The 20,135-nt window shown below is 41.6% G+C and overlaps 1 protein-coding gene and 1 non-coding gene across 2 annotated transcripts in view; both read left to right on the top strand.

Annotated features, from left to right (window-relative positions):
• Positions 1–12,497: 12,497 nt before the first annotated feature.
• The window catches only part of FKBP5 (FKBP prolyl isomerase 5), an 84,487-nt gene continuing 76,849 nt past the window's right edge, over positions 12,498–20,135 (top strand). Inside the window, exon 1 of the mRNA XM_049765305.1 lies at positions 12,498–12,620. Coding sequence (XP_049621262.1) covers positions 12,516–12,620 — 105 coding nt within the window. The 5' untranslated portion in view covers positions 12,498–12,515. The remainder of the gene's footprint in view (positions 12,621–20,135) is intronic.
• LOC125996686 (U6 spliceosomal RNA) lies at positions 13,495–13,601 on the top strand. Its single transcript, XR_007491367.1, has one exon. It is a non-coding gene; the product is annotated as a U6 spliceosomal RNA (small nuclear RNA).

Below are 20,135 nucleotides of genomic sequence, written 5' to 3'. Positions count from 1 at the left end.
GCAACTTCTGAGCGCATAGCCAGGAGTAACCCCTAAGTGTCACAGGGTGTGGCCCAAAAACCAAAAAAATAAAAAAAAATAAAAATAAAAAAAAATAAAAAGTTTTTGCACCCATCTGACTACACTAAGGACATACTCCTGGTTCTGTGCTCAGGAATCACCTCTAGTGGGGCCCAAGGATCATATGGAGTACCAAGTCAAACTCGGGTCCACCACATGCAAGGCAAGCGTTCTACTCGCTGCTTCACTATTGCTTAAGCCCCTATTTTTTTGTTTGTTTGTTTGTTTGTTTGGGGGCATCACTTGATGATGCTCAGAGCTTTTCCTGCCTCTATGCTCAGGGATCACTCCTGGAGTGCTTGAGGGACCAAATAGGGTGCTGGGAATATAAATTGGGTCAGCCACGGGCGAGGCAAGTATCCCACCCCACCCTGCTGTGCTATCAGTCTGGCCCTGGAGTGGCAGTTTTTTGTTTGTTTGTTTGGGAGCCACACCGGACAGTGCTCAGGGTTTATTCCTTGCTCTGCATTCAGGAATTACACCTAGTGGTGATATTTAGAGGACCATTTGGGATGCCAGGGATAGAATTCGAATCAGCCACTTGCAAGTCAAGTTAAGTGCCCTGCCTTTTGTACTATAGCTCCACCCCTTTTTATTTCTTTAATTCTCTTTTTTGTTTTGTTTTTTTTTGGGGGGTCACACCCAACAGTGCTCCTGGCTCTACACTCAGAAATTGCTTCTAGTAGGCTTGGGGGACCATATGGGATGCTGCAATTCGAACCACCATCCTTCTGCATGCAAGGCAAATGCTCAACCTCATGCTATCACTCTGACCCCTTCTTTAATTATTTTTAAGGGGTTTAGATCATATCTGGTGATGCCCAGTGTCTAGTAGTCTAGGCTCTCTATTTAGGGGCCACTCCTGTGCACAGGGAACCTTTTGTAGTGTGAGCAATCAAAAGGACTTGGCCATGTGTAAACAAATTATTTTTCCCCTGTATGGTCTCATCTCTTCAAAAAAAAGTTTGCTGTTTTATCTCTCAATCATTTATGTTCTCCTTTTTCAATGATTCCCATGCTACTCAGAATGGTTCTCTGAAATTGCTGATTGCTTCATCTTGCAATGTTAGAACTGAAAATTAAGAGCCAGGAGGAATCCTTGAGCATTGCTGGGTGTGGCCCCAAAACAATACTAAACAAAAGATAAGGAGCAGGGCATGGGAGAACAGGTGTTTGCATATGCAGTGTCTGGGTTTATCCTAGGCACCCTCCTACTTTAGCACAAAACTGGGAGTAACCCCCCAAGCACTACATGGTGTGACCTCAAGACAGAAAGGGAGAGGGAGTGAGGAAAGAATTAGTTGAAGAGTACCCAGAGATATATAGGACAGCCAGTAAGCTTGTTTTCTAACTTTTCTAATTCTTCTCAAAATGTCCTTTTTCTCCCTCCTGATTTGGGGGTACAGATAAGGGTCACTTGCTGCATTTGGTCATCATTATTTTTCATTAAGACAGACGACTTGGGCCCGGAGAGATAGCACAGCTGCGTTTGCCTTGCAAATAGCTGATCCAGGACCAAAGGTGGTTGGTTCGAATCCCGGTGTCCCATATGGTCCCCCGTGCCTGCCAGGAGCTATTTCTGAGCAGACAGCCAGGAGTAACCCCTGAGCACCGCCGGGTGTGACCCAAAAAAAAAAACAAAAAACAAACAAACAAACAATAAAAAAGACAGACGACCTGTTCAAGTTAAAGGAGACATTTTTAAATGAGGGAACTGGGGATCACATCTGGCGGTACTGGCTGGGCAGGGCAAGCATGGCAACCCCAGTACTATTTCTCTGATGCCCTTTAGTTTTTCATAATTAACTTTTTTGTTTGTTTGTTTTTTGAGCCACACCTGGTGACGCTCAGGGGTTACTCCTGGCTATGTGCTCAGAAATCACTCCTGGCTTGGAGGACCATATGGAATGCAGGGGATCGATCCCAGGTCCGTACTAGGCTAGTTCGGACAAGGCTAGCCTTACTGCTTGCATCGCCGCTCCAGCCCTCATAATTAACATTTTTGAGGTAACATTTTTGAGGAGTCTAGGTCAGTTGTCGAATGTGCCACGTGTGATTTTTGTCTTTTGTCTGGGGTTAGTTTCAAGGGAAGCATTTCTGGTGGGTTATGGGTAATGTACACTCCTGTCACATCATATATCTTTCATCAGGGCAGACTGTGTGACTATTGGAGATGCAGAGTTTTGTAATACAAAACTCTGGTCTTTGGGCTTATCAGAAATCTTCCTTAGAAAGCTTTTTCCTTGCTGTATAATAATCTGTAGGTTTATGCTTTGAGACCAGGTGGGTTTTTCTGTTTACTGATAAACTTTCATCATGGGTTGAAGAGGTGGTACAACAGGTAGGTTGCTTGCCTTGCACGTGGCAGACTTGGGTTTCATCATATGGTCCCTTGAGCACCAGCGGGTATGACCATCTAAAAACCCCAAACATTGAGTCAGAGCAATGGTACAGCTGGTAGGGCATTTTCTTTGCATGCGACCATCCCAAGTTCCATCCCTGGTATCCCATATGGTCCCCCAAGCACCACCAGGAGTAATCCCTGAGCAGTTAGGTGTGGCCCACCAAAACAAAACAACAAACAACCCTTTCAACTTGGTAGTTTTAAACGCTCATTGCTTTAAATGAGGGGTTCCCCAGGAGTCTATTGATTTGGGAAATGTATGTGTCTTTTTCTAGAGATATGATTCCTGAACCTACCCCCCCACCCCCAAATATTTAAAAGATCTTTTCTGGAGGAGAGGAGGGTCAGGAAGAGTTTCAAAAGACTGGAGCTTTGCTTTGTACTAGATAGACTTAGTTCAATTCCCAGTAGTTCATGGTTACTTAGTCACAACTAGGGTGTCTTTGGTGCTCCCCAGCACTGCTAGGCTGGAACAGCACCTCATTTCTGAAACCATCTGGCCTGGACCACCATGAAAAGCCGAAAATAAAAGTATCTTTGCCCCTTTTGTTGGTTTGCTTTCTACAAGCTTCTTTGCATGAGACAAAGCTGGTGAGCAGCCGATTTCTAGAAGCTGGGAGCCAGTCTCATTCATCGATCTAATTTCCTCATTTCCTAGCTCTGCATCACATACAACTAAATCCTTAAGATGGTTGTTCTTTTTGTTTTGTTTTGATTTTTGAAAAATTGGGGCCGGAGAGATATCATGGAGGTAAGGTGTTTGCCTTTCATGCAGAAAGTCATGGTTCGAATCCCGGCGTCCCATATGGTCTCCCGTGCTTGCCAGGAGCAATTTCTGAGCATGGAGCCAGGAATAACCCCTGAGCACTGCCGGGTGTGACCCAAAAACCAAAAAAAAAAAAAAAGAAAGAAAATGACCTGTTGGGGGGGGGTGGTGAAAAAAAATAAAAGAAAATAACCTGTTTGGGCCCTTTTTCACTGAACCAGAACCAAACATTTGGGTCTTTAGTATTTTATATAAACCAAACTAGAAAATGCAGTCAAGAACCATTGCTCCTGGTTTTGGTTTTGTCTTGGAAGATCTTCTGGCACAGCTAACTTGAGTTTACATTTCTTCCTTTATTTTTTTCCTCGGGCCACACCAGCAGTGCTCAGGGGTTACTCCTTTACTCCTGGCTCTGCACTCAGATATTGCTCCTGGCAAGCTCAGGGAACCATATGGGATGCTCGGGGTTGGACCCATGTCCGTCCAGGGTTGGCTACATGCAAGGCAAATGCCTTACAGCTGTGCTATCACTTTGGTCCCTTGAGTTCGTATTTCTACTGACACAGAGTAATAGTAGGTCAAAAGGATGAGAATGAAATCACAGCAATATAATTGTGGTTGCTTATTATCAGATATACCAGCAAGAGGTTTTTTATAAGTGTAAAATAGTCCTTCCTGACTGTAAACCAGAGGGCCAGAGCTGAGCAATTTACTTCATGGAGCCTCGTGTCTGGTATTTATTAGCCTTCAGCGGAATAGCTGTGCCAGCGGTTAATTCTTGCTTTTCCTGCTTGACTGGAGATCGGTGGCGTAGGGTGAATTGTGGCCATGGCCAGGAAGGCGTGCATTGTTCCTCTGTCGATTACCCTACTCTGTTTGCTTTGCATGAAAAACTCCCTGTTGACAACCAATAATAACTGTAAGAGCTAGTATTTCAATAGTATACTTTTCAAGTTATATGCTGACATATGTAGAGCACTCAGTAAAAGCAGCTTTTTATTTTTTTAATTTATTAGTTTGGTTTGGGGGCCACACCGGTGATGTTTAGGGTTTACTCCTGGCTCTTCACTCAGGGATCACTCCTGGCAGGCTTGGGGAATCATAAGGGGGTGTGGAGAATCAAACTCAAGTGGGCTGCATGCAAGGCAAGCATCTTACCCTTGCAAGGTGCCCTGCAGACCTTGTCCTTTTTTTCTGTCTTAAAAGAGGAAACATTTGGGGACCGGAGAGATAGCACAGCGGTAGAGCGTTTGCCTTGCACGCAGAAGGACGGTGGATTGAATCTCGGCATCCCATATGATCCCCCAAGCCTGCCAGGAGCAATTTTTGAGCATAGAGCCAGGAGTAGCCCCTGAGTGCTGCCGGGTGTGACCCAAAAACAAAAAAATAAATAAATAAAAAAGAAGAAACATTTGAGGAAACTTAAATCTGAACTGAGTTTGACACTTTTCTCTCCAAGATTTCATATATCTAACAGATGGATCTTCTAAATTTAATTGAATTATCATGAATTAAAAAGTTTCAAAGATATTTATGATTTGAGTCAGGTGTTCATTATTCCAACACCAATCCCTTCACCAGAGTCCACTACCCTCCACTAGTGTCCCAATTTTCCTCCAGCTCCCCTGCCTGTCTCTGTGGCTTGCACTTTTCCTCTCCCCCATTGTCCTACTACTGCTCTCTTCCCTAACTTATCATCCCTCTACCCCCATCCCAGTGGCAGACTTCCTACTGAAGACCAGTTCTCCTGCTCTTCATTTCTATTGCCATTATGTATTTAATATTCTCCTATGAAGGTACTTTACTTATTTTTGGGATCGCCACACCCAGTGGCACTCAGGGGTTACACACTCAGAAATTGCTCCTGGCAGGTTTGGGGGACCATATGGGCTGCCTGGAATTGAACGCAGGTTGGCCGCATGCAAGCTCTGTGCTTTCACTCCGGCCGAAAGGTAGTTTATATCCTACATCTCAGAGAGATCATTCTGAGCCTGTTCCTCTCTAACTAATTTCATTCAGCATGATACTCTCCAGATCCATGCATGTTGTAACAAATTGCATAACTTCATCTTCTCATGCAGCCAACTAGTACTCCATTGTGCATGTATACAGTAGCTTCTAAATCCACTCATCTGTTCCTGGGCATTTGGGTTGTTTTCACGTTTTGGCTATTCTATATAGAATTGCAATGAACACAGGAGTGCAGGTGTCTTTTCTGCATCATGCTTTGGTCCCTTGGAGTATATTTCTAGCAGTGGAATTGCTGGGTCATATTTCAAGTTTTTTGAGGAATGTACATACTGTCTTCCCAAAAGGCTGGACCAGTCAATATTCTCACCAGCAGTAAACGGTGAGAATGATGAAATGGTCCCTTTTCCCTACATTTTCAGCAACACTGATTGTTGTTCCTTTTTTTTTTTTTTTTTTTTTTTTGAGGGGGGAACACACCTGGCTACACTCAGAGGTTACTTCTGGCAGGCTCTGAGGATGGGATGTTGGGCATCAAACTCGGATCAGCCACGTGCAAGGCATATATTCTACCCACTATGCTATTGCTCTGGCCCCTGTTGTTGTTACTTTTGGTGAGTGCCAGTCTCTGGTGTGAAGTGATATTTCATTGTCTTGATTTGCTTTTCCCTGATGATTCGTTATACAGAGCATTTTTCCTCTATGCTAATGGTCATTTTTATTTCTCCTTATTTACCTCTTCTCCACATTTTTTGATAGGGTAGGTCTTGTTGTTGTTGTTGTTGTTAAGTTCTACCAGTTATATCTTGAATGTCAAATCTTTGTCGAATGAGTGATGGGCAGATAATTTCTCCCAATCTATGGAATGTCTTGTATTCTGGTCATTATGCCCTTTGAGTTACAAAAAGCTTTCTTTATTTAATTCATTTCTTTAAATTTCAAACACATAGTTTACAGAGTTGTTTATAATAGTTATTTCTGACTATAGTTATTCCAACACCAATCCCATCACCAGTGTAATATTTCCTTCTCTTTTGTCACCAGTTTCCCAACCTCCCTGAAGCCTGCTTCTTGGCAAGTACAAATAATTTACTTAATATTGCTTGTTACAACTAAATGGTAATGAAATTTACAAAAAGTAATAAACAAACCTCATTAAAAGTGAATTTGTAAAATCTGTTGTATCTCTCCATGGGGTCGTTATGTCATTGTCTGAAGGTCTACTAAGCTGTTGCTAGTTTAGTGTTTTGTTGTTGGTTTTGTTGAGCTTATGTGGCTTCTAGGAAAATTTCACACCTAATTTGATGTATTCCTACTAGGATGTCAGTATTAAAATTATGGGTGTGTTGCATTGCTGCATATATGGCCTGCATGGTTCAGGACTTGAGGATATGTTGAGTTGTACTGATGAGCTCATATGGCAACAGCAGTAGTTCGTAGGTATGGCTGCTGGCACTTCTGGAAATACAGAGGTGTGGAGGGAAGTGGGTGGCCCTTGCTGGCTCCAAACCGTCCCTGGAGATGTCAGCCCCAAAACTGGCATTATGGAGCTTTTTTGTCAACTAAGATCCTCAAGGTACCAAAGCTTCTTAAATTGATGTAGTCTCATTTGTCTTTGCTTCTACAAGCTTGGTTAGTGGTGTTATTATTCTTGAAAATGCCTTTAGCTTCCATGTCATGGAAACTTCTGCCTATATTTTTCTCTTTGTAATATATGAATATATGAATTCAGGTCTGATATAGAAGTATTTAATCCTTTTTTCTTTTTTTTTTTTTTTTTTTTTTTTGGTTTTTGGGCCACACCCGGTGACGCTCAGGGATTACTCCTGGCTATGCACCCACAAATCACTCCTGGCTTGGGGGACCATATGGGACGCCAGAGGATCGAACCGCAGTCAGTCCTAGCCTAGTGTTTGCATGGCAGACACCTTACTGTTTACCACAGCTCTGGCCCCTTTAATCCATTTTGATTTGACTTTTGTGCATGGTGTCAGAAAGAGGCCTGAGTTGTTTTTTGTTTGTTTTGTAAAATGAGCAACCAGTTTCCCCAATACCACTTGTTGAAGAGACTTTTCATTGTTCTACTTCATAACTTTTTTTTTCTTTTTGGTTTTTCAGGCCACACCCATTTGATGCTCAGAGGTTACTCCTGGCTGAGCGCTCAAAAATTGCCCCTGGCTTGGGGGGACCAAATGGGACACCGGGCGATCAAACCGTGGTCCTTCCTTGTCTAGCGCTTGCAAGGCAGATACCTTACCTCTAGCGCCACCTTGCTGGCCCCTACTTCATAACTTTTTTAATCCTTTATTGAAGACTAGCTGCCCTGAAGATCTCTCTCCGGGTTTTCAGTTGTATTTCATTAATATGAGGTTCTGTTCTTATTCCAATACTATGCTTTCTTATTATTTTTGGTTTTTGGGTCACACCTGGTGATGCTCAGGGGTTACTCTTGGCTATGTGCTCAGAAATCGCTCTTAGCTTGGAGACATATGGGATACCAGGGGATCGAACTGCAGTCCAGCTACGTGCTAGGTCAGCTGCATGCAAGGCAAATGTCCTACCGCTGTGCCACCACTCCAGCCCCTGCCATGCTATTTTAATTACTACCATTTTACAGTACAGTTTGAAATTGGTGAAAGTGATGCCTCCTGTTTTCTTTCTTTCAAGGACGGCTTTAGTTATTGTGGGTAGAGGGGAAGAGAAAGGGAGTTGTTCCATATAAATTTCAGGAGTACTTGATTTATTTCTTTAAAATATGTCATGGATCTTTTTATAGGGATGCACTAAATCTGTATAATGCTTTAGGAAGTATTGCCCATTTTAGATGGGGAGCCACACCCAGCGGCACTCAGAAATTACTCCTGGCAGACTTAGGGGACCATATATGATGCCGGGGATCAAATCCACATGGACCACATTGCAAGGCAAATGCCCTACCCACTGTGCTGTTTCTCAGGTTCCAATATTGCCATTTTAATTATCTTCCCAACCTGTGAGCAGGGGTGAGGGTGTTTCATTTCTTCATGTCCTCTTTTATTTCTTTAGTGTTTTATAGTTTTCTTTGTATAGGTCTTTCACCTCTTTAGTTAAGCTAATTCCTAGGTGCTTGATTTTCACAATTGTGAATGGGAATGTTACTTTGTTTTTGTTTTTGTTTTGGCCACACCCCACAATGCTCAGGGGTTATTTCTAGTTCTGCACTCAGGAATCTATCCTGGTAGGCTCAGGGGACCATAAAGGATGCCGGGGAATCAAACCTGGGTCAGCTTTAAACAAGACAAATGCCCTAACCACTGTATTATTGCTCTGGCCCTCTTCTATTTTATATACAAAAACTTTGGAATTTTGCATGTTAATCTGTAACCTACACAAATAATTTTGTATTATACAAATGTATTGTTTCTAGGAGCTTTATTATAGTCTTTAGGATTTTCCAGATACAGAATCATGTCATCTGCAAACAGTGAGTTTAACTTCTTCCTTTCTTATCTAGGTTGCCTTAATATCTTTTGTGAGTGTGTATGTGTGTGTATGTGTGTGTATGTATGTGTGTGTGTGTATGTGTGTGTGTGCGCTTTATTGCTATGGCAAGTACTTCCAATACTATATTGAATAGAAGTAGTGAGAATCAACCTTGTCTTGTGCCTGATCTTAAGAGGAAGGATTCTCTTTTTTTTTTTTCCACATTGAGTATAATGTTTGCTTGTGGTAAATGGCTTTGCCTATGTTGAGGAAAGTCCCTTCAATTCCTATCTTGAATTTTTATTATGAAAGGGTACTGGCTCATGTTGAATGTTTTCTCTGCATCTACTGACATGATTATATGATGTTAATTTTTCTTATATCTTATGCTGTATTACACCGATTGACTTGCATATATTAAATCAGCCTTGTATACCTCAGATGGATCCCAGTTGGTCATGGAATATGACATTTTTAATCAATTATTGGATTTGCTTTGCTAGTATTTTGTTGAGGATCTTTGTGTCTAAGTTCATCAGGGATATTGGTCTCTAATTCTTCTATATTGTGCTCTGGCTGCTTTTGGTATCAGGGTGATATTTGCCCATAGAAATTGGGAGTGTTTCATTTTTTACATTTACTGAAAGCCTGAAAAGGAATTGGCAGTAGGTTTTTTTGTTTTAAGGTTTGAATGAATGCACTAGTGAATCTGGGCCTGAGCTTTTGTTTTGGGGAAACTTTTAATTACCAATTTGATTTCTTCAAGGGTATTAAGTCAGTTCAAGAGTTCCAGATCATGTTGTGTCAACCTTGAGAAGTTATAGGAGCCCACAAATTAATCATTTTTCCTGTTTTCTTGTTTCATGGTATAAAGATTTTCAGAGTAATTTCTGATGATCCTCTGCACTTAAGTGGTATCTGTTGTGATGTCTCCACTTTAATTTTTGAGTTCTCTCTTTGTGAGTCCACTAATAGTTTGTTGATTTATTTTTCAAAAAACAACGTATGTTTTATTAATCTTTTAGATTTTTTTTATTCCAATTTATTAATTTCTGTTCTAAGTTTTAGGATTTCTTTCTTGCTTCCTGCTTTGGACTCCTTTTGGAGGTCATTTTTCAGTTTCTTGAGCTGCGTTGTCAGATTATTTATGTGGACCCTTTCTTCCTTCCTATGAATGCTTGAATAGCTATGAACTTTCTTTAAAATACTGTTTTTGCTGTGTCCCATAAGTTCTGGTAGTTTCTGTCCTCATGCCTATATGATTCCAGGAATCTTTTGATTTCCTCTCACCTCTCTGACAGTGGTTGTTCAGTAGTGACCTGTTTAATTTCCAGGTGTTTGAGTTAGTTCTCTATTTCTGTTTGTGTTTAATTCTCAAAACATCATGATCTGAGGAGATGATATGATTTCTATCCTCTTGGCTTGACATCTTGTTGGCCCAGTGGTGTCTAATGGAGACTGTCCCATGTGCATTGGAGAAGAATGAGTATTCTGTTTTATGTGGATTAAAAACTACATTTCTATTTCTTTCTTCAAACTCCAGTATTTCCTTGTTGAGTTTTAGTGTACTTGATCTATCAAGTTGTGATAGAGCCATCCATGTTCTACTCCCCAACTCTTACTCTGTTATCTGTGGCTTCCTTCAAGTCTATTAGCAGCTTTACATCTTTTTTCTAGACCCTCATTATGTGCATTTATATTTAGGAGTGTAAGTTCTTCCTGTTTACATATCCCTTGATCATTAAGAATGACCCTGGGGGTGGAGACAGAGCTTTTACCTTTCTTTAGACCCAGTTTGATCCCTGGCAGCCCATATGGTCCCTCTGGGTCTGCCAGGAGTAATTTCTGAGTACAGAGCCAAGAATAACTCTGAGTGCCACCAGGTATGGCAACAAAACAAAACGAAACAAAAAAGGGGAGTGCAGTTAGCTGGGAGAGGGGACTACTGTGATAATAATAGTTGGAAATGATCACTCTGGAAAAGAACTGGGTGCTGAAAGGATATGCATGATATCCCTTCAGTAACAATATTGCAAACCACATGTTCAAAAAAATATAAAAGGAGGACAGAGAGAAAAGAAAAAAAAACATGTCTGCCGTAGAGACAGGGTGGTGGGGTAGTGGGCGGCCAAAAGGAAACTGAGGACATTGGTAGCGGTAAGTGTGCACTGGTGAAGGGTATTGTACACTATATGACTTAAAATTAATCATGAACAATTTTGTAACTGAGAGGGACAACTGTATTATGAATAACCTTGTAAAGTATGGTGTTAAAATAATAATAAAAAATGAATGACCCTCTCTGTTTCATAACTTATAATCCTGCAGTCGATGTCTGATACCAGTATGGCCACCCCATTTTTGTCTGTTTTTGTGAAGGTCTTTTTTAGTTGCTTGAAATATTGTCTTCTACTCTTTGAGTTTGAGTCTGTTTACCTTTACTGTTCAAAGAGGTATCTGTATGCAGCAGCAGGTTAGTTTCAGTTTGTTTTTTGTGTTTTTTTTTTTAGTTTCAGTTTTCTAATCCATCCTGCCATTCTGTGTCTCTTATTGGTGTTTTTAGCCCATTAACATTGGGTGAGATTATTATGGATTTTTGTGCCATTTTTCTGTAGGAATTTGGCCTGTTTGTGAGATTTGTCTTAAAAGTAGCCCCTTTCATTGTTTTTGTAGAGATAGTTTCAATTCTGTGACATTCCTGAGCTGTTTTTTATTTGTGAGGTTCTCTCAGAAGTCTTCTGGACAAGAATTTGACTAGATCATGAGCTGCATGAAGGAAAGTAGTAGAAATATCACTTGAAAGAGAGCTGAGATTCAGCTGTGAAGGGTATGGAATGTGATGCCAGAGAAGATTCTCTGAGCAGGAAATGAAAACTGTGGCCTATAAAAGACCTACTAATAATCATGATAAATGATACATGCAAGATAAAGTTTGCAAATGTCAAATTTATACTGCTAGGACTCAGACTATGACCTGTCAGCTTCTAAAGCCTATTCAGTTTACCACCATTATGATAAACTACTATTTCATATTATTGATGTTGTTGGTGTGTGTATGTATATGTATGTGCGCGCACGCGCATGTGCGTGTGTTTGTATTTTGCCAGGGATCGAGCCCATGCAAGTCATGCGCTCTATTGCTGAGCCTGTTTTTATCTGATCAGATATGTTCTAAATTCTGTCAAGAATATGGCTCTAGGAAGGTATATTTTCTTAGTTTTCAGAGGACTGTTTCTCACTGTGTAATCATAGGAAGGCCTGTTATTGCTACAAATCTGATTTGTTCAATTATTGGGACCAGCGTTGGATCGGAACTGGAAGAGTTGTATGATGTTTTACTTGCTTGCCACATGGCACCAGAATACGCTCATAGCGAATGCTTTTGCTCTGCCTTTAGCCTCTAACCTGATTGGCTCTGAATCAACATTAGGTTGGGTAAAACTTGGATTCTAGGACATTTGGGGGAAGGGGGAGAGGAGAATTTGCGCCACACCTGGCAGTGCTCAGCACTACTCCTCTGACTTTTTGTTCAGAGGTCACTTGAGGGAGAAGGAAAGACAGTATGTGGTGATGAGGAACGGACCAAGGTTGACCTCATCCAAGGCGAGCATGTACTACTCCCTGTACTACCACTCTGGTTCTCTCCCTGGGACTTTTTACAATCGATCCTGGGGCATATGGGACACTGGGATAGAATCTTGGTCCATCCTGGGTCAGCCGCATGCAAGGCAAGCACCCTACTGCGTGCACCACTGCTCTGCCCTCCCCAGTACATTTTAAGATGTATAATGGTGATATTTTTCCTAGCTAAAAATGTGTTTCTTCTCATACCAGGTTTTCTACTTAGACAAGACAATGACTACTGACGAAGGTGCCAAGAACAATGAGGAAAGCCCAGCAGCAGCTGTCGCTGAACGAGGAGAGGATATTACCTCCAAAAAAGATAGAGGCGTATTAAAGGTGAAGCTGCATATCTGCTCTCCAGAAAGATACTGATAACATTTTTGTTTTATGTTGGTTAAAGAGGACAGTGTTTGGGGCCAGAGAGATAGCATGGAGGTAAGGCATTTGCCTTGCATGCAGAATGACAGTGGTTCGAATCCCAGCATCCCATATGGTCCCCTGCGCCTGCCAGGAGCGATTTCTGAGTATAGAGCCAGGAGTAACCCCTGAGCACTGCTGGATGTGACCCCCCCTAATAAAAAGAGGACAATGTTTATTGAAGCATAGGAAAGCTCTCAAACCAAAGGAAGATTTCGTTGTCAGAGTCAAAGGTTTTGTTTATTTATTTTAGTGAAGCAAGCATTTATATGTTTTGGTTTTTTGGGCCACACCCAGCAGTGCTCAGGGGTTATTCCTGACTTTGTGCTCAGAAATTGCTCCTGGCTGGCTCAGGGGACCAATTGGGATGGTAGAACTTGAACTCTGATCCATCTGGGTCAGCCACATGTAAGGCAAACTCTACCTCTGTGCCATCGCTCTGGCCCCTTATTTTGTTTAAATCGGAACTTACCGAGAAAGATGTGAAAGAAAAGAGGGGAGCTGTGTTTCAAGGGAGAACATGGGCAGCAGAGAGACAAGCAAGCAAGATAAGTGTTCAGGGGAGAACATGGGCTTAAAGAGCAAGAAAGGCTGGAAGGCTTTATTTTAAATCTCAGATCGTGGGAGGTAAGAGTGAGGCTCAGCTAAGTAACTTTAATGCCAGAATAATAAGGCAATAACCATAAATCTTAGTAACAGGTGATAACTCACTCCAAAATGCCCTCTCCCCCATTCTTAGAAGTACACATGGGTTATTATGTTAGTATAATAACTACTCAAGATGACTAAAGCTGTGCTTGCTTCAGTAGCACATATACTAAAATTGGAACGATACAGAGAAGATTAGCATGGCCTTTGAGCAAGGATGACATGCAAATTCGTGAAGCATTCCATATTTTTTTTTGATTTGGGTTTTTTGACTTTTTGTTGTTGTTATTGTTTTTTGCCCTTTTTTGCTTTGTTTTTGTTTTTTGTTTTCCATAAATGCAGGGGTTGGTTTTTTTTGTTTTTGTTTTTTTTTTTGTTACTACTGCTTTGTTTTTTGTTCTTGTCCTGTTTTGTTTTGTTACCTTTTTCTTCCTTTTTCTCTTTCTTCTTCTAAATTGATATTTATAACACCTAGACGAACTCCTACTTGTTTTTTTTTTCTCTTTTCCCCTTTCTTTTCTTATATCTCCAACAGAACTGCATTACTGGAATCATCTTGTTCAGCCTCATAATTTGAGGGGTGAAAATAGATGATACCAGGACCAGACAGTCGTATGAACATTTAGTGGAAATAAAAAATGTTCAGACATAAACACCAAACCCAAAGTCAACGACAACAGAATCGATACCCAATCTACAACAAGTTGTACAAATGGGGGACCAGTTACACTACCATTATGGGGAGAAAATGGGGAAGATATGGGATGCATGCTAGGAACAGGGGTGAAGGGAGGACAACACTGGTAGTGGGACTGCCCCTCATTCATTGTCATTATGTGCCTTAAATATTAATGTGAAAGATTTGTAATTCACTTTGGCCACAATAAAAAAATAATAATTAAAAAAGATGACTAAAGCTAACTAATGACAGCTAAAACTTATTATCATTATTATTATTTTGGTGTTTCAGTCATACCTGGTGATGCTTAGGGCTTACCCTTAGTTCTGCATTCAGAAATCACTCCTGCCAACTCAGAGGACTTTATGGGATGTTGAGGACTGAACTTGTGTTGACTGTGTATAAAAGGCAAGCACACTTTCTGCTGGAGTCCAAAAATGAAAAAAAAAATTTATTTTTTTACTTTGTTTTGTATAGTTCCATTGATGTGAAATTATTTCTTCTTCTTCTTCTTTCTTCTTCTTCTGATTATGCATGTTTAACTGTTATTCTGCTTCCTGCCAAGCCAAATGTTGAGAACTTGCTTCTGTAGAGTAAGGCATTATTATGTGATGTGTATTATCTGTTCTTTCTGAAGACTGTTCTACCTACCAACTATGTTAATTACACACCCCCAATTCCAGGATACTTATAAGGAGAGTAGAAATTTTCAGGCAGTCTTTTATATCTCTCGAGATACTTCTATTGAAGTCCTTCTCTTTAATCTATTCATAGTATTTTTCTTTCTATATTTCTTTCTTCCTTTTTTCCTTCTTTCCTTTCTAACTTCCTTTCTCTCTTCCTTCCTTCCCTTTTCCTTCCTTCCTTGCTTTTTCTTTCTTTCTCTTTTTCTTTCTTTCTCTTTTTCTTTCTTTCTCTCTTTTTCTTCCTTCTTTTCTTTCTTCCTTTCTTCTTTCTTTCTTCCTTTCTTCCTTTCTTCTTTCTCTTTCTTTCTTTCTTTCTTTCTTTCTTTCTTTCTTTCTTTCTTTCTTTCTTTCTTTAGTCTTTCTTTCTTTCTCTATTTCTTCTTTCTTTCTTCTTTCTTTCTTCTTTCTTCTTCTTCTTCCTTCCTTCCTTCCTTCCTTCCTTCCTTCCTTCCTTCCTTCCTTCCTTCCTTCCTTCCTTCCTTCCTTCCTTCCTTCCTTCCTTCCTTCCTTCCTCCTTCTTTCCTTCCTTCCTTCCTCCCTCCCTCCCTCCCCTCCTCCTCCTCCCTCCCTCCCTCCCTCCCTCCCCCCTCCCTCCCTCCCTTCCTTCCCTTTATTTTTTGGTTTTTGGGTCATACCGGCCAGTGCTCAGGGGCCACTCCTGGCTCTATGCTCAGAAATTGCCCCTGGCAGGCACAGGGGACCATATGGGATGCCGGGATTCGAACCACCATCCTTCTGCATGAAAGGCAAACGCCTTACCTCCATGCTATCTCTGGCCCCTTTCTTTCTTTCTTTCTTTCTTTCTTTCTTTCTTTCTTTCTTTCTTTCTTTCTTTCTTTCTTTCTTTCTTTCTTTCTTTCTTTCTTTCTTTCTTTCTTTCTTTCTTTCCTTTCCTTCCCTCCTTCCTTCCTTCCTTCCTTCTTCCTTCCTTCCTTCCCTTCCTTCCTTTTCCTTCCTTCTTTCCTTTTTTTTTCCTCCCTCCCTCCCTTCCTCCCTCCCTCCCCTCCCTCCCTCCCTCCCTCCCTCCCTTCTTTTTTACCACACCCCAAAATCCACAGGATTACTCCTGACACTGCACTGAAAAATTACTTCTAGTGGTGTCTGGGGTACCATATGGGATGTTGGGGATCAAACCCAAGTTGGCTGCATGCAAGGCAAGCACACCCCTTGCTGTACTGTTTCACAGCTCCCATTTTTAGAATATTCTTACTGAGAGCACTACCTCCAATTTGCCTCAGTCTTGTGTTTTAGGAGTATTTCTAATAGAATTTTTATATCCATAATAAATGTTTGAGGGCCAGAGTAATAGTAGAGCAGGTAAGGTATGTCTTGCCCATGACCAACCTGGGTTCAATCCTCAGCATCCTAAATAGTCTGCTGAGCACCACCAGGAGTGACCCCTGAGCATCATTGTGTATGACCCAAAAACAAGCAAAAAAGAAAAAAGAAATATTTGAAACTTGGGGCCCAGAGAGAGGCCACTTGCCTTGCATGCTGCTGACTGAAGTTCTATTACCAGCATCCCATATAGTCCCCTAATCACCACCAGAAATAATTCTTGAGTGTAGAACTAGGAGTTACCCCAGAAACTCATCAGGTATACTCCCCAAACAAACAAAAAAAAAATTGGATTTTTGTTGTTGTTGAGAGAAGGGACTCCCAAGCAGTGCTCAGAAGAACCAGGGACCATCCCTAGCATTTTCCAGCCAATTTGATAATGCGCTGCTTGAGTCCTGCAGGAGATTACCTGGGTCACCCCAATAGCTCTTGAAGGCTTCCAAGGCTGTATCCTGTGGTGCTTGGAGTCCTCTTGTGGATGATGGAGCTGACATTGACCACCTGCAAAGGCATGTGTCTTAGCCCCCATATTATCTCTCTGCCTTATTTCAAGATTGTTGATCCTTTTTTTTTTTTTTTTTTTTTTTTTTTTGGTTTTTGGGCCACACCCGGCAGTGCTCAGGGGTTTGTCCTGGCTGTCTGCTCAGAAATAGCTCCTGGCAGGCACGGGGGACCATGTGAGACACCGGGATTCGAACCAGCCACCTTTGGTCCTAGATCGGCTGCTTGCAAGGCAAATGCTGCTGTGCCCGGGCCCGATTGTTGATCCTTTAAGTTATATTATTTATCACCATAAATAGAGCCTCCAGTTTCACATTGGGTGAGATGATTCAGATTATTGAGGTGTGTGAACTACTTGAGTGAGCTTTGTTTAATTCTCTGTGATGAAGTTTCCTCACTGATAAAACAGCAACAATACAATTTGCCTACCTTACTGTTGTGTGGCACCATGTTATTCATGTTAGTCAGCATAGAGACAGAAATTGGACCATTGTACGCTATCTGTGCTATATATAATAGGAAGGGAAAGAAGTCTCGGGCAGACCTGGGAAGTCAGTTACTAGTTTACGGAAGATAAGATTACATTGTGCATGGGCCCGGAGAGATAGCACAGCCGTGTTTGCCTTGCAAGCAGCCGATCCAGGACCAAAGGTGGTTGGTTCAAATCCCGGTATCTCATATGGTCCCCCGTGCCTGCCAGGAGCTATTTCTGAGCAGACAGCCAGGAGTAACCCCTGAGCACCGCCGGGTGTGGCCCAAAAACAAAACAAAACAAAAAAAAAGATTACATTGTGCAGGTTATATTTTTAAAAATGAATGGAAACTGGGTTGGATTGTTATGGCAACTTCAGATTGAGGCATAACTTCCTCCTGGGGGTACCTATAGCAGTTCTACAGCCCCACAAGCTACCCTAGACATCCGTCCTGACTTTCTATAGCTAACCCCTTTGTTCCATATACCCCCTTTGACATGCTCCGAACTTCAGGAATACATATTCCCTCCAGGTGAGGTTCTGGTGCTCTTCTACCGTATGGAGTTCATGAATGTCACATTTTGAGACTATTCTGTGATTTCTGTTTATTTCGTTTTTGGGTCATACCCAGTGGTGCCCAGGGGTTACTCCTTGCTCTGCAGTCATTCCTGGAGATAATCAGGGGGCCATATGGGATGCCAGGGATAGAACTCAGGTCTACTATGTGCAAGGCTAATGTCCTATCCCCTGTACTAATAATCTGGCCCCTCTTTTTAATTTTTTTTTACCTTTGAAGGAAGGTAATACTTTTTTTAAATAACTATAACTAGATATATTTTTTTATTATATTGTCATACCCACAGGTGTTACAGACTTGAATTTCTTTGGTCACCCACTAAATCCAATAAATAATCCAGATCACCACCATCAAGCAAGTTACATTAATTTTCTGGTTTCCCTATACACGTACAAAGTCATGTTTGAACTAGGTCTACTTTGTCATTGATAAAGTGTTCCTAGTGATGTGTCTACTGTATCTAAATAAAACGTGGTGCTTCCCTAATTAAAAGTGTCACAGGCGTGAAGGGAACGCATGCTGTTGGGAAAATGGCACCACTGGATATAGAGTTACACAGGCCTCCCACTAGCAAATATGCAGTGGTTGCCACATTCCATAGCAGGAGGTTTGCCTGTCATTATTTTCCCAGCTGCAACACACTAGAATGGAACTATAACAGTAGGTAAGTTTAAGGCTGTGATTCACTTCATGTTTCAAAAATGATTGCAACATCAGATGAGTTAACGTTTCCTTCGCCTCACACAAGTGTCATTTCTTTTTTTCTTTCTTTTGGGTGTGTGTGTTTATGTGTGGTGCCAATATTTAGGATCTACTCTCTTAGCAACTTTCACATGCATTAAAAAAAGTTGTTGGTATTAGTTACCATTCGCTACTTTAGATTCCCAGAATTCCTTTTAAAGCTGGAAGTTTTAGGGGCCTGCAAGATAGCTTAGTGGGCTGAGTTCATGCTTTGCACACAGGAGATCTAGAGTCTGTCCCTGGCATCTCAGGGGACCAGAGTCCAGAGTAACCCTTGAACACTGCCAGGTATGACCCCTCCAAAAAAAAAAAGAACTGGAAGTTCTTCTACCAACACTGTCTCTTTTCCTTCCAGCTTCTAGTCATCCCCATTATACTCCCTGAATTCAGCTATTTTGTCGGGCCTATGGAAGGGGGACAGTGCTCAGGTAACAATACATCAGGCATAAATCCCAGGACTCCTGCAAAGCATACACTCCAACTTTGAGCTATTCCCCCAGTGCAGACTTCAGCTGTTTAGATCCCACATAGAGCCGTGCCTCATGTGACAGTGTCTCAGTCAGCAATCGACAGAGCACATACACTATCTTGGACCCGATTAGGCCTACCAGTGAACCTAAATTGGTAGCAGGTGGTATAATCATGGGCTGTAGAGATAGCACAGCGGTAGGGCATTTGCCTTGCAAGCTGCCAACCCAGGACCCAATGGTAGTTTGAATCCCAGCATCCCATATGATTTTTAAGCAGAGAGCCAGGAGTAACCTCTGAGCAACTTGGGGTGTGGCCCAAAAACCAAAAAAACAAACAAAAAGTATAATAATGTTCTATGACAATTGCAAAATAATAGTATCACCTAAATGTATTTTCTCATTGAGATACTGTAGACACTGTCTAGCCAACTGCACTTATAATGCACTAAAAGTTCACATTGTTAAACAAATGGCACACTTCTTTTTTGTTTGCTTGTTTGTTTGTTTGTTGGGCCACACCCTGCAACACTCAGGGGTTACTCCTGGCTCTGTGCTCAGAAATCCTCCTGGCAGGGGACTATATGGGATGCTGGGATTCGAACCAATGTCAGTCTTGGTCTGCCGCTTGCACACTTCTTTCTGATTAATATTGTATGTGGTGTTTGAATAATAGGGCATCTCATTCTCATATATAATTCATATGTACAGTCCTGCTATTCCCTCTTGCTTATGGGCACTTAATTATTTCCTTTCCTTAGTTTGGCAGTTGTGAATAATGCAGTCAATATGGGAGTTAAAATTTCTCTGTGATGGGACAGGAGAGATGGCATGGAGGTAGCGCATTTGCCTTGCATGCAGATTGATGGTGGTTCAAATCCCGGCATCCCATATGGTCCCCTGAGCCTGCCAAGAGCGATTTCTGAGCGTAGAGCCAGGAGGAACCCCTGAGCACTTCCAGGTTTGACCCCAACAAAACGAAACAAAACAAACTTCTCTGATTTCATTTCATTTGAATATATGTCATTTTATTTGAATATATTATCCCAGAAATGGGATTGCCTGACCTTTTTGGTGGTTCTCATTTCAATTTTTTGATTTCTTTTTGGAGCCATACCCGGCAGCACTCATGGGTTGCTCCTGACTCTGCTCAGAAATTAGCAGGCTTGGGGGAGACCATATGGAATTGTCAGGGATTGAACCTGAGTCGGCCACTTGCAAGTCAGTTTACTCCCTCCCCTTCCTGCCTTTTTCCCTCGTGTTGTTTGAATATATATTTCTACCATCAGACCCCGAGACCCCTTTTCCATTTTCTCCTCTTCCT

Source organism: Suncus etruscus, chromosome 18 (assembly GCF_024139225.1).
Source record: "Suncus etruscus isolate mSunEtr1 chromosome 18, mSunEtr1.pri.cur, whole genome shotgun sequence".
Lineage (NCBI taxonomy): Eukaryota > Metazoa > Chordata > Mammalia > Eulipotyphla > Soricidae > Suncus > Suncus etruscus.
This window is presented reverse-complemented; position numbering and strand designations above follow the sequence as displayed.